The sequence below is a fragment of the Hippoglossus hippoglossus genome, chromosome 16 (assembly GCF_009819705.1).
Source record: "Hippoglossus hippoglossus isolate fHipHip1 chromosome 16, fHipHip1.pri, whole genome shotgun sequence".
In the NCBI taxonomy this organism is placed as follows: domain Eukaryota; kingdom Metazoa; phylum Chordata; class Actinopteri; order Pleuronectiformes; family Pleuronectidae; genus Hippoglossus; species Hippoglossus hippoglossus.
In genome coordinates, this window is record NC_047166.1 from 4,889,877 (window position 1) to 4,905,141 (window position 15,265).

The 15,265-nt window shown below is 43.8% G+C and overlaps 1 protein-coding gene across 2 annotated transcripts in view; it reads right to left on the reverse strand.

The window, feature by feature from the left end:
• gabbr1a (gamma-aminobutyric acid (GABA) B receptor, 1a) overlaps nucleotides 1-15,265 on the reverse strand; it is a 66,979-nt gene that overhangs the window by 17,903 nt on the left and 33,811 nt on the right. For both annotated transcript variants that reach the window (XM_034609881.1, XM_034609880.1), the window contains 7 exons: nucleotides 15,076-15,246; nucleotides 13,413-13,514; nucleotides 13,065-13,130; nucleotides 12,637-12,828; nucleotides 7,985-8,230; nucleotides 6,847-6,910; nucleotides 5,903-5,980 (listed from right to left, as the gene is read on the reverse strand). In XM_034609881.1, coding sequence (XP_034465772.1) covers nucleotides 5,903-5,980; nucleotides 6,847-6,910; nucleotides 7,985-8,230; nucleotides 12,637-12,828; nucleotides 13,065-13,130; nucleotides 13,413-13,514; nucleotides 15,076-15,246 — 919 coding nt within the window. The remainder of the gene's footprint in view (nucleotides 1-5,902; nucleotides 5,981-6,846; nucleotides 6,911-7,984; nucleotides 8,231-12,636; nucleotides 12,829-13,064; nucleotides 13,131-13,412; nucleotides 13,515-15,075; nucleotides 15,247-15,265) is intronic.

Here is a 15,265-nt window from a genome sequence, read left to right on the forward strand (position 1 = left end):
CACATTCAAATGAGTCATGCAATATGTTGCCATCACTGTTGACACATACAGAGACTGTGGTCTGTTAAACATCAGAGCTCGTTCACAGAATCACACACAGTTGCATCCGATACTGGAAACAACAAATAAAGTTAAAGTGGCAGTTTTCTCTTCATGCTCTCTCTCTCTTGTAAACCGTCCCTGTGTCCTCCCTCCTTCCCTCTCATGCTACAAGTCAGGGAATCCTCCATCCATCCATTCTCTATCCTCAGCTGACATTGTGCGTGAGGCGGGGTCGCACCCTGGACATGTCGCCAGCGTATCGCCGAGCCAACAAAAGCCCCTTTTTCCACAGGTCAAAAAAAACCCCACTAACATCTGGCTTTTGTCTGCAATGACAATTAATTCAAGCGACTTTCACCCCCGGGTCAAACGACTCTGCGGTAGACGCAGGTTTTAATCGGCTGCGGCGCCGATCGGCAGACACACCTGGGTGGACGTGATAATTTGGCAGACAGTGAGGTGAGAGAGCTTCTCAGTGTTCGGTTGTGACGTTGAACGTGACGCAGGAGGTGAAGAAAAAACAGAAAAGTAAACAACTCTAACCCCCTTTAAAAACTGTACCTGGAGAAAAGCCCCACATGCAAAGGGACAACAGTCCAACTCCAGACAGAAAAGCCCTCAAATCCAGAAACTTCTTACTGTGAAAAGACAACTCTGGAATTAAAAAATGTTTGAGAGCCTCTGGCAGACGGCTGCAGTCACATCACGACCAAGTCCTCACGCCACAGGAGCAGCAGCTTCTCAACGAGGTCAGAGACCCTAATGGACATTAACCCACACACCATTGATCTACACATCGTCTTCTGCACAATTTGGAACATGTTGCACATATTTTTCTCATATTTTTTATATTTATATATTTTAATTTATTGTATAGTTCTTTCGACTTATTCCTCTTGTGCTCTGGTCTCTCTATCCTTCGGGCAGCTGTGGCTCAGGGTTGTCTACTGACCAGAGGGCCGGTGGTTCGATCCCCGACACCTCCAGTCTGCATTCAGAAGTGTCCTTGGGCAAGATATTGACCCCAAATTGAAAGCTGTGTGGTGGAGTGATATAGAAGCGCTGTATGAATGCGTGTGTGAGTGGGTGTATTTATGTCGAGCTTTTCGAGTCTTTACATTAGAGGCCACATTCAGACGGTTTATTATTCTGCGTACTCGCAGCCTTGCTTTTCAGTTTGCTTCAATCTTCTCGACCCCTATTTCTCCACTCAGTGTTTGTTGTGCACCAAACAACCAAAACACATTCCTTGTTGAAAACCTACTCGGCAAAAGATCGGATTCTGAAAATATACAATAATTACAAGTGTTCCCCAAAGCCAGATGTCATAGCGGCCATTTCTCAGATGGGCAGAACGAAGGTCATGACACAATCGTATCATCCCTGTAATCTTTAAAAAGAAAGTAAACCTATAAATAAAATAAAATAACAATCTAACCGTTGGAAATTAAGAAACCTTGAAGCTGCCAGTTTGCTTCTTCAGTGCTCGTCAGATGGTGGAATAGCTTTCACCGTCTTAATGGCGCTCGACTCTTCACTCCGCTTTCCAGCGTGCAACAACCATAAACACTTGATTTCTAGCGCTGGTTCATAAACTCGTCATTCAAACTATTTCTGACCGGGTAAACCCCAGCTTTTAAATATTCAAATGGCTGTGGCAACAAACCTTTTTACTGCATTTCCTATAAAAGTAATAATAGCTGAACAAAACTCATCGTCAAGAAATACCTTTGCACTCAAAGTTATAATTTCCCGTTGTTTTAATGCATGTTTCTTTATTTTTATGCATTAAATAAAAACACTAATTCCATTTAGGCCCTAGGAGCACAGAATCCTTCTTCACTCCGCCACCTCCATAAAATATTGATACAGCTTCAGTGCAGTAAAAAATAAAAATACACAACCACCGATGTTATCAATGATTTATATGTAAATGTCAATTTGGGTAATTCGTACAATTTAATAGGAAACTTTGGTACGTGACTTCAGAGTCAATTAAAAGTTGGAGCTTTAGGGTTTTGAATTGTGTGTGTGTGTGTGTGTGTGTGTGTGTGTGTGTGTGTGTGTGTGTGTGTGTGTGTGTGTGTGTGTGTGTGTGTGTGCATGCGCTCATGCCCGTGCAGACCGTATATACAGCATGCTTGATAAGCATGGAGACCTATACAGTAAGCATGAGTGACTGTGCTCAAGAGAGTGCACATTAGTGCAGGGAAGCATTTATGCGCGCACGCAGCTTGTGTTTTGTGTGTGTGTGTGTGTGTGTGTGTGTGTGTGTGTGTGTGTGTTTGTGTGCGAGAGAGATGGAGGCAGACAGCGAGTGTGTGCATGTCAGAGAGGAAGCAGAGCACGAGTGTCAGCGCTGCGTGAAGCTGATGTGTCAGATGTCAGTGGAAAGTGTCAGAGTGTCGCCCCCTCGAGAGGCGCAGGGTGTCAAGACGCCCATCATGCTCTGTTTAGATTCTTGTCACCGCCGTCACGTGGCCGACATGTATCTGGTGTCATCCGACTGAGGAGCGGCGACGTAAGCGCTTGTCTGCGGATTTCACCGAGTTCAATTAAAAAACCATTTGCACCCGTTTCACCATCACAGCGTGTACGACTGGGAAAATTCAGGTTTGATGGAAAACACGCAGGGACAAAAATTATACCACATTTTTTAATTACTTACATTTTACTTCTGTCTTAATGATATAATGAATTCAATAAATGCAGCCGGGGCCCAGACAGGTGCCACAAGAGGTGATGAATAAAATCAACACCCGTCATCCAAAAACAATTTATTACCAACATCACTGTCAAAATATTGAATTAGCTTTTTCTGAATAATAAAATAGGTTATTTCTGTTTCACTTTTGTGCAACGGGAGGAATTAAAGACACGTCAGCCATCTTTATTCTATATGCTCCATCTGTGTTACATGTGCTTTATGAACGACATCAAAGCAAACTGGGTGAGCGGCACACGGATCATATGATGTGGTGCAAATGAGCAGTGACCCAGACATGTGTGTTTTATAAGTAGTTCATGTATGCGTGAGTGGAACCACTGCCAACAACCTGCCAGCTTGAAAAAAAGAACAAGTTAAATAAAATGATAAACAACAATAGAAGGTATAAAAATAATAGTAATAATAATAAAACTTGTGGGTGTGAAGCTCCACAGTAGTGAGCTCGTATCCGACCTCTGGAGCCCACTCCTCGTGTCTGCTCGAGGCGAGAGGCTGCAGGCTACATTAGCTGCTACTAGCACAACACACCCACAGTGTGAGACTCGACTGGCAGCGTTGGAGCAGCACAAAGACGGATGCATGGAATAAACAAAAGAAGATGAGATCTTTGCTTCCGCTGCACCGATTTAGAAATCTTTTGTCAAATTTTCCCCATTGTGAGGCGGAGAAATGTGTACGCACAAGATGCTAGATCGATGGAGAACAAGACTCACGTTGTTATTCTTCGTTTTAACGGAGGCTTTGTCTTTCCATACGCGTCGTTCTCATTATTACATTTCAGTGTTTTATTGGCCACCGTTAAAAACATCTGTTAAATGATTTAAAATGCTGTATACAATTTAAAGTGGAGCACTGTATTCATGTTACTGTTAGGTGATGCATAATGACTGTGCTTAATGAATTCCAAGGAACCTGTATGTGACTGCATTAATGCACAGCGTGTGTACACGTGTGCATGTGTCAACTGTCCATTCAGTCAATGCATTTGCTCCATTTAAACCCTCCTCCGTCCTTGATAAAGGAATCAGGACAGGGTGTTGCCATGGAGACCCAGCTCTATAACAGTTGCCACAGCGATTAGAAGAAGAGCTGAGCTGAAGTGGTTGTTAGAGCGACCGTGAACGGAGTGAGAAAGTGAGGCATGGAGGCGCCTGGTAAACACACAGGCAAACAAGTGGGGGGTTAAGTTGAAAACCCCCCCGTTTATACATAAATCCCCCCACCGCCCCCCCTGCATTAAAAAAAAAAAATCCCTGAACTGAGTCAGCTGCAGAGAACAGGAAATTACTCATTTCCTCCCGACAAGACAAAGTCAGAGGAATGTGCCTTTATTTGGTAAAATTGAGAAAAGTGAGCAAACACATCTCCACCTCTGACATTTTGGAGGTCAGGTCAGTCTCAACTGAAATAGTCAAACACCAAAGCCTCTCACCGTGCAACAAGCCAAGCTAAATATCCTGGAGGAGGACATTTTGCCTACATGGATACAGGTCACCCCGGTGTCTTGCCCGTCAACCTGACCTGGAATCTCTTCCTCCTCTGGGTTCAGTTAAGCCCCTCAGCAACAGATCATTTCCTTAAAAGCCTAAAAAAAGGCGGCTCCCTGCGGACCGCCGCGGCATGCAGGATTGATTAGTGGCACACTCCGTCCAGGCACAAGTATGTCACCTCTCCAGGGACGGATGGGCCAGTAAACAACCACAGGATTGGTCTGGGTGTCTGAGGCAAATCAACGGTAATAGGTTTTCATGGGACAACGAGAATATGGGCAGCAGGAGCTTGAGTGTTGGCTCCGGTTTGAGTCCCGAGGGCTCGATCGTCTCCATATAACAAAATGATGTAACGAGAAAACTCTTGATGTTGTTGGTTGGGTTAGCTCGTACTCCCCAGAGAGTTTTCCCATTAAGAAGAACGGGATGGAGGGATGTGAGGCTCTGATACCGCAGGAGGTAACTGGGACGGGTTCATGTCAGTGAACACAACAGAAAGCGGAATTTATACGTCATGTCCTGCCGCCTGCTGCTCTACGCAGGCTCCACCCCTTCCCTGAGAGTTCAGAACATTTTCCTGTTGTTGTGACATTTTCTTGTTGATCTGACCCAGAAAAATCTCCCGGTTCTCCTTCCAACCCCGTAGGAAAAAAATATGGATAATGTCAGTGTGAGCCCATGTGAGAATAAATCTGATTATCCTGAGGATTCACCGCGAGCAAGGGGACGCCCGCGACAAACACAAAACTGGAAACAGATCTCAGGATGTAAAAGACGTGCCGTGCAGACGAGGGATACACAATGTGAGATTTCAGAGCTTTTGGTGATGAGGGCCGGCGCCGTAAACAAAAACACCTGATTTCTGCAGTGAAATTAATAAATTACATCCTGCATGCTGCATTTTCCTGTTTGTTGTAAACAGGAACGAGAATCTCCTGCTGTGTTCTTCATATGTGAAAAGAACAAACAGCCCATTGTGCAGACATCTGAAAACAGGTTTGGTGCATTATAATTTGGCCTGATGGTAAATCCCACTTATTAACATGATCAGCTGTTGCACCAGAGTGTGATATACAGCTCATAGAGGCCATGAGGGTTCATTAAGACCCTGAGCATCCATCAGAAGCACAGCAATTTGCTTAAAACTCCTCAGAGTCATAACATGACAAACCGCAACACAGATAAATTAAACACTTTATGTCCGTCGTAAATGAACGTCCATAAGTCTGCTTAGAAATCAGCAAAAGTAAAGATGCTCCTCATATTCCATGAAACATTTTGAACTGAGAGAGGAGGGGAAGGCTTCTAAAACCCCTGAGTTAGCCAGTCAAACTTAGCTGCTGCACCAATTTGATTACCGAGCATTTTCTCTGCCAACATTTTAACAACAAGTTGGACGGTGAGGTCGTTTCGGGGCGAGCATCAGCATCCAAATAACAAGCTTCGCCCCAAACGAGGGGTTAGAGAAAATCCGGCATGATTACATATCATTTAGACAGTGAGAAAGGCTAAATTAAGCCGCGCCGGGGAGGTCGGATGTCAACGCAGGAGGACGGGATGCTGTTGAGTCACGGCCATGATGAGACGGGACACAAATACAGACACGGGAAGCAGCGGCGAGGACAGTGTCGTGAACTCTCACCTATCCAGACATCGTTTCCAAACCAGGAGAGGTTCTTCTGAGAGCTGTCGTAGTAACCGATCTTCTTGTAACTGCCTCCTACATGTTTAAGACAAGAAAGACAGAAAAGATGCGAGACATTTTAATTAGAATTGCTCGTATAATTAATGTCATCCCCTCCCGTTGTTTTGGTCCGTACGTAGACTATTTAGCTATTTTTCTATAGTTTCTGTGCTTTTATATTAATGGGATGTGTCGGTACAGAAGTAAAAGGACACAATGAATAGATGAAGTGAATGGGGGATGAAAGGTGCATGAGGAAGGACAAACAAAGAAGCACCAAGGGGAGGAGAAGGAGAAAAGGGGGGGGGGAGTGAAAAAAAAAAAAGGAGCTTATGTGACAGTCTAGACCAGGAATACTGATGAGGTCCCACAGTGATTCAAGGATTCCAGTCAGGTCGTCTCATTGTGGATGTCAATTTACCTCGACACCACAACAGGAAATATGAGACGGAGCGCGAGGGGAAAAGGGGCCGGATTATGAATTCTCATCCTTTAGAGCAGCCAAAGAGAACAGACGTAGAGAATAATCCCCAACCTTATCCTGCGCGGGGAAACTCATTAAGTCACTGGTGACAAATAGGATGCCACTTCCAGAAACAGCTTAAAACGGAGGCTTGTGCCCAATTAGGGCGAAGCCTCGAGTCAACACGTCCCTGCGTCGAGCCCAATCGCATGTGCAATTAAATGACACCAGGACCAATGACAGTAAAGACCGCAATCCCTCCCCCCCCCCACCCACCCACCCCTACAGCAGAGAGGCCTTGCTGTGAATGATCAGGGCTGAACAATCAATACCTGATGAATTCCGTCAGCAATGATTTAATTTTTTTTACATGAACGAGTGACATTTACCGTTAAGACCAGATGCAGCGATTCAACGTGACAGAGAGGGAGTGCGTTACCTTGGAGTTGTTCGATCAGCGTCATCGCCATCCTGGAACCCTGGGCGTCAAACACCACCTGGCCCTGAGACGCAGATAGGAGGAGGTCTGTTTTTTTAATTTGCAAATAATTAACGGCTTCCTTGAAGGAATATTTCAACAATTTTGTGATAAATGAAACTATACTAAACACCCAATATGAAGATGCAGAGAGCAGTCAGTTACTTTAGCTTAGCACAAAGACTTGAAAGGACAGAAATCTGGGTGTGATATTTTACGTGACCTTACACCTGACAAACAAACCACTAATGTTGTGCTGTCATGTTTTCATCAGTTGAGGAGCATTTCAAAGATCAGGTCTTTTCTGTCTCTGCCTGATCTTGAGAAGGTCGTCCGTGCTTTTATTTCATCTCGTTTAGATTCACAGTAATTCGGGTTGAGCCAAAAAACAACATCACTCCTTTTAGCTGGTGCAAAATCCAGCTGCTCGCCTTTTAATAAATATCAAAGGACAAGATCATATCAGGCCTGTTTTAGCCTCTTCTCTGGTGACCAGTCAGTTTTAGAAATGATTTTAAGATTTTACTGATTACCTTCAAAGCACTTCACGACTTCAACACCCCAGCTATTATTGAGGATTTGCTGCTAGAGCGCAGCCTCAGATCCTCGGGCAGAGCTGGCAGCTCGTAAGTACCGACTCGAGACTAAAGGTGATTGGGCTCTTTTGCAGTCAGGGCCCCTCCAGCTCTGGAACTCACTGCCCAAGGATCTGAGACTGAGCAGAATCAGTGACCTCTTTTAAATCACTTCTTGAAACATATCACCACCCAGCCAAGCTCAGAGTTTGAGGTATATATATATACTATATCCACTAATGGTAAATATATATGCTATATACTATAAATATCCTCTTTTAAAATTGTGTGAACTCTACATCTCTGCCTTTGTGATTTCAAACAGGATTTTTCATTTTGTGACCTTGAAATTGATCACCATCATAGGTAAGGACTGCAATAGTGAGGATGAGTGTACAGCCAAGACCTATGGAAACTTTCATATTCATATATGATAACTATAAAGTCCCAAACCTATGGCATAAACAGCTGTTTTTATTGCTTGTGCTTCTGTTCCCATCTGTTTTCTCGTCCTCTGCACTTACCGAAACACCTTCAAAGGAGCTCGTGTTAAGGGCGCGGTAGATCTCTGAGGTGATGTCGTGGTTGTTGTAATTGAAGTCCTCCAGACGTCGACCCTTGGCCTTCAGCGGTGCGACTGTCTTATTGAGGGCAAGGGCCAGGGCCCACACTGCGTCGTAGGCCAGAGGAGCCTCTTGAAACCCGCCGGTCTCCTCCGGGTTCTTCCCTCCGAGCCGAGACATCAAGGCGGCGATAAACTCCTGCGATGTCTAAAAGTGAACAGGAGAAAAATGATATTGAAGAATAAGAATTTGCCTCAACATTAGCGCCAGATTCTTTTTCAGAAACCAAATGGACAGTCGGGTCAAAGAAGGTTCAGGCCAGACGGCTCTCAGGCGGCCTGAGGAGCAGTTGAACTCAGCTGACCTGAGGAGCACTACCAGCATCAAACGAACACCATGTGGGCATTAAGGGCTGTTGGAAGTATAATGAACGCAAAGGGCGCTCAGAGAGTTTACACCTCTACCAAGGCCAACGCCCGATCTCGCCACGTTAAAGAAAGAGATATAAGAATTCCTGGATCCGCCCCTTTAATCGAATCCACTCAGAAGTTATTGGTTTCTTCTTTGGCTCACACCCGATCCTTTGTGTTATACTACAAATAGATAAACAACAGGGAAAACATAACCTCCTTGACGGAGGCAATAAAAAGTTTGTAGAATAAAAGCCATTTGACATTAAAAGCTGCGCCCGCTAAGCTAACTGCTGCAGTGTGACATTTCTAAAGGAAACATTTGATATCCTGGATTATGTTCGTCTTTCTACCATGTGAGTTAGGTGAGAGGATTGAAAGTTTCTGCTTTACAGGAAATATTCCATTTCACGGCCTGGAACAGCTTTTAAAATCCCTATAAAACCACAACTCATCCTTTCTATATTTAGTTTATGTACAGATTAAACAAACAAGATATGATGTGTTAATTGTTGAAATATAAAGATGCTGGTTGGCTTATATTTGAATCTTTAGATAGAGGGTAGTAAACTGTTTCACCTGCTGCTTCAAGTCTTTATGCTAAGCTAAGCAATGATATAGATGACCGCTAACTTTTAGAATGGTTTTGAATTTTCTCTCTTGAAGTTTGTGAAAATCATAATGAACAGAGTTTAAAACCTGGAACCAGGCCGAGCAGCTACAAGATGAATCGTGACCAAAGAACATTTGATTCAGAGCCAAAAATATGAGCCAGCAATGTATTGTAGTTTGTATACTTGTATATAACATTTCATATAGTGTAGTAACCCTGTGTATCGACGTGAATGATCAGATTGCAGCAGACATGATTTTCACAGCTGAGGTGAAGATTTCCATAGTAACAGAGAGCTCCATCAATCACAGCTGTCGCTATTACAGCTGAGGATTGTGGGTAGTGTCGTACTTCACCTTGACATCGTGGATAAAACACGACTTTCTTAAAATGCAGTTCATATCATCTGAGTTGTGGTTTCTACATGATCACATCACCTTTTTCCACAGGCTCGTAGCTTGTGGTAAATCTACCTTGGATGGTTAAAACATTACGGCTGATAATCAAAATCTCTATTTAGATGATGAACTGGATTTTAACTTTCAGAACTGCTCAAATATTCCTTTAGATATGTTTCGTGAATTAGGGAAACCACAGCGCTCTGTTTACAATTGAAAGCAAAGAAAGAAACTGATACCTTACGGCTCTTATGGAGATTATAATTATTTCCCAGCTTTTGACTGACAATCAATACGAGTGTAATAAATGCACAGAGCCTCCACTGAGAATCAGGAGATTAAATCGTTACAAAATGTGGGATTATGACATCAACGTCGTTTCAGAGCGAATGTGACTGCTCTGAATTTATTTACTCCGATATTTTATTAGAAGCACAATCAAGCTGTTCAGAAGTGATTGAAACACCAATAAACATTAACACGTCGCACCGAAAGCGGGGATGAATGTATAATGGGAGATTATTCCTTGCAAATCATGAACGTGTCCCCGTGGATTCTCCGAGACCAATTAGACATACACACCTCCAGTTAAGCTATGTCACATTCATCTCATTGAAATTCCACCTTGGCATTTAAATCTGCCACTACTTACTGAAAACTAGCTGACAACGTGCGACTGCCGACCTGCGGCATTGGCACGCGAGCTTCCCCCGACTCCTCCATCTATAAGAAATATGCCAATTTCAAACTTGGGAATTGAATTTGAATGCACGGGGGCCATGAGCAGGAGTTGTGGCTGTAATTCTTATCATCCATTGAGTCGCACGTCAACAGCTAAATCAGCAGGTAGCGTCAGGTGCTGCATGAATATAAACAACAGCTGCTGATGAAGTGCGACAGAGGGTCGGAGGGGGGGGGGGGGGGGGGGGGGATGGTGGAGAAGGTTGGGGACGATGAGACGGCAAAGGAGAAGGGGGAAGGAGGAGGGGGGAGTAAACAAGAAGGGCGAGAGGATGATCCACAATAGAACAGGGGAGTCAGAGAAGGTCGAACACTGGGAGAGACGGAGAGGGGAAGAGACGGTTTAAGAGGATTAGAGAAGGTGAACAGAGGAGAGCGACGGTAAAACGACCGCTACCTGAGAGGCATAAAACCAAGGTCACACAAATTATAGAGGAAAACATTTTAGAAAGCATGACGCTGATAAATAAAACAAATAATCCATTCTCCAATCAAGAAATAAGTATTACGTCCCCGTCTGTCCGACGACTAAGAAGCTTGATATTGATTCAGGGTCGTACACTTCAGTGAAGACATGACGTCACCGCATCACTAAACAAGCGTCTGCGAGAAAACGCCGTCTCATGGGGATCAATTTATTTTGCATCAATGACAGAAGACGTTGGTTGCTGATCTGAATAAGAAGAGCCGAACAGTCTGAAGGACAAACAGTCACTATATGACCCACTGATGATCAATCAGTGGACACCGCTGTAAAGACACACACACAAATCTAATTATCTGAAAAATTGCACGTTTTAAAGTACCACGGTATTTTAGGGCTCATTATCATTTGTTTTCATTTGTGAAAAAAAAACTGAATCAATGCCTCAGTGTTTAAATTGATTTTTAAAGATGACTAATGTACATTCAGATCAAATGTGAAGTGGATTCTCGATGCAGGACAATTACTTACAAAGTCAATGGAAAGACGCAAATCTACTCCCTGATGTACAATCAAAAGAAGGACGCTCACAATATCACTTTCACTAAACAATTACCGTGACCGAAATTTTTTTTAATAATTACAAATGCTTAGGACTTTTCAATATTTAGCACACGGTGATTGATCTTTCCAAGTGGAAAACAGATAAACCAATGAAACCCCCCCCCTTAAAGGACAAAGACATTCTGGAACATGACAGCATGTGCATCAAACAGCTTAGAGCTCATACATCGATAAATAATTAAAGAAAGTGGCCGACAAGATATGAATAAGGTCAAACGTGGCTACGAGGAAAATATGCTCCATTTAAGGTGTTATTTGAATAAAGAGAATAGCACGATACAGAGCAATTACTCACACTGTAGTTTCATATTAATATAATAATATAATGCAATCAGTGTTTTCTCTAATTAACAGCGCTAATTAATTAAACTTATTATCAAAATACTTCAATAATACTACTAACGTCTTGATGATCATCTAGTTGATCAAAGGTGCTCGGAGCGATCAATAGCATGCAGGCTAAAATGCTAACACGCTAACATTTGGAGGGTGTATTGTTCACCATGTTGCTGATAGTTAAATAGTTGTATGCTAATATTTACCAATTAGCTCTAAAGAAAAGTGAATCAGGGAAGTGAAATTAATGCCAATATTTTAGTTTTAGTTTTTAAACCATATTAAAATGTTCACCTGATGTTGACGATGATACCAAATGTCATGACATGGATCCGATAGCTGTCAACGCATTTCATTTAAAGCCGTAAATATCCAGGTCATGGTGGCAGCAGAGGGAGAGACATCAGTAAAACTTATTGATGTCGTTGTTTAGAAGGTTTTTTTCACTCACTAGACTCTGGTACATAATTAGCATCACATTCACACTTAAGTCCCTTTTCTCTTTACACCTTCTGGCTGCACGGAGACATCAAGTAAAGGTGATAATTGGCGCAAACCAATGACTTTCTTGAGTATCTGAGTCATTTTCAATTATCATCAGTTAATGGGATAGACTGAGATGTTGGGTGGGTTGATTTCTGCAATATTTCCATTTCTTTTTTATTAATTATCATCATATATAATTATCATTTATCTTCTGATTTGTTTTTACAATATGTGCGAGGTCCCTGTGTATTAGAACTTTTTGAAATAAAACTCTGAACTCCATTTCTTATCTGTAGCTACTTTCATGACAAAGTACAAGTGCGCTCTGGTTCATGTCATTAGAAACTCATTAAGCTCCTGCATTGGACCTAAGTGCTGTAAGAATTTTTGAATTATAGCTAAGGTTTCACTCATTTACTCAATAATATAAATGTGAATAATTATCTGTGAATTAAACACCAGCGGTTGTTGTTTCATGCTGGTAGAGTTGTAATTCCTTCTTACTGACATCAAATATGATTTAATTTCTCTTGAATGTCATGATAACTATGAGGATGAGACAGTGTTTTATGTGTTCCCACCATGTTGGAGACGCCGCGGACGGTCTCGGGGTTCAACATGACGATCTCGGTGGTCACGTGTCCCTCCACGGCCTCCGTCATGTTCTCCACTGTGCAGTTTATAGCCGGGTCTTTGATCTTGAACCAGTTGTCTGCGTACCAGCCAATCAGGAACCAAACATACTTCTTCCCGTAGAGCTTCTCCTTGAACACCTGCAGCAGGGAGGGAGAGAGGGAGGCAGAAGGGAGGAGGAAGGGAGGGGGAGAATGATAAATAAGCATGAGGAGAATAATTCCCCGAGATGTGTTGAGCGTGTTGCATCCCTGCCTAACAAGGAAATTCATCCAGACATTCAAACAGCTCATTGCCGAGCTCAGTTTCTGCTAATACCCAGTTAGGTTCAGTCTGCCGGGATCAATCGAGCAGGAAAAAATAAAAAGGTACTAACCTCACAAAACACCTTTCTGGCTTCGGTCTCATAAAAGAGCCCCACAATGATCCTGGCATCCTGGCGCTGCATGAAAATATGAAAACAAAGAGAAACATTGCTCAGGTTCATCAGCAGCGACAATAGAACTTCACGACGGCGCGGTTTGATGTGGCAGAGCGGTGTTCCAAAGTTCCTGCTGCTTCACAGGACGGCACGTATACCGCTGTTCAGGAGTTGGTAATTAGCATGGCGCATTCATTTCCTCTATCAAATCACCTCTCTGCTAATGGTATGGTGTGCAGCTGTGAGGTGGGGGGGGGGGGGGGGAGACGACCAGCAGCTGAGGTGAATTTTTAATCAAAGCACCTTGAGGTTCTTGACAGCGACAGCCGGGTCGGTGAGGAAACTCTGGCGAACGCTGATCTCGATGCCCGCCTCCTTCGTCCTCTCCTCCAGATCGTCCAGCGTCTGCGAGATGAAAAGGAAGGACGAGGCGAGACAGACAGGGAGGGAGGGAGGGGGGGAGAGAGGTGGTTAGAGAGGCGGCTGAACACAGAGAGATAGAGACCTGGCTGCTTGAGATTATAGAAAAACACCAAAGAAAAGCAACAAAGTCTGAGGTGGGGGGGAAAAGGAATAAAAGAGAAATCTGAAGTGTATATGAGAAATGTCAAGAGGAAACCAGACAATGTGGGGATGTATGATAAACAAGAAATGCACCAAGGGAGAGGATAGATTTTTTTTACACAAAGAACACGACTGGAAAGAAGAAAAAGAAGAATGTGAGAAGGGAGAGGAAAGAATGTGAGAGTGGGATCATTAACCTCCATCTCAGGAACCAACCCAAGTGTCATGGCATCGACCGCCGGGCCTGGGAGAGATGTATTGCTTGATCAATATTTCAACAAATTACTTAAAAAAAAAAAAATCCCCCCCCCCATCAATCGCCGGCAGAGATTGTCTGAGGGTGCGCCGCAAAGCCTGAGAACACAGCTGCTCCTGTAAACAAACACACGGAGGCCGGCAAACGTCACCAGGACTGATGGGTCATGGACAAAGTGATCTATGTCTAATAATTCCAGGAATCTCAGTCTGTTTGTTTTTGTGGCTCACAAATCTCAGGAGCCGTTCATCTTATCGGCTTCAAACTCGTCATGTGTGACTATGGGGGTCTGAAATGTTGGTGATGCGCGTTGACGACAGCAGCAACCGATTCTCCAGTTCAAGGTTCCGCGCACTGAGTCGAGCTTCACTGAACTTTGAATAAACAGGTGAGCGGCTCTTTGTGCAGCAGCGGTGGTGCAGCTTCGGGGGGGGTTCTGCAGACTGAGATTAGCAGCCGGGTTTTACGTTAGAAAGAAAGAAAGCTACAACCAGCATTAACACAGGCCAAGAGCAACAGGCCCGTTTAGAACCAGGCCATCTCATAACTCCAGAAGTCTCTGTCGGTGGCTCGCATACCTCGAGAACAGTGCGTCTTTATGGCTTCACCCTCTGTAGCAGCGACGTCTGGGACTCATCAATCTAAGTGACGTTGTTGATCATGACAAAGAACACATTCATGATAATGGAAACGACAACTGACTCTATGTGGACAGAGAGAAGGACTTATTGTGAAGCTTTTGTGCTGCTTTCAATCAAAACCCTGCGCTTGCACTCAGATAGTCCCTGCTTGAGCTTAGATTTGCTCTGCTTGTGCTTTACCCACTCTCAATAATGAAAGACCACACTCTTAAATAAAAATGGGGGGGGGGGACATAATTCTCCAGATCAGGGTTCTGTGTATAGTCAAGCTTCACTGAACTTTGTATAAACAGCAGCAGCTCTCAGCAGCGGTGGCTTCAGGGTTCTGCAGATAGAGTTCCTACTGCAGGTCACTTCTGCACGTTCACATAGAAAGCTGCAACCAACATTACATTACACTGCACAGGTTGTTGTTTTTAAAAGCAAGAGAGAGAGATGAAAAGAAAAGTAAGAGGAGGAGACACAAAGGTGTTACGTTGAAATGGAGGAGAGTAAATTCACTGACCGAGGTAAACACTTCGGTGGTTTGCTGGATGGTGGCGATGCGAGTCCACTTCCACTTCTGGAAGAGCCGCACCCTGGTGGGGTTGTGGAGGGTGGCCGAGGGGTGCGTGCGGAAGAAGGTGGGGAAGCGCTGACGGTTGGACAGAGCCGGTGAGCTGGAGCCGTAGGACAGCTGAGAAACGAGAAGAGAG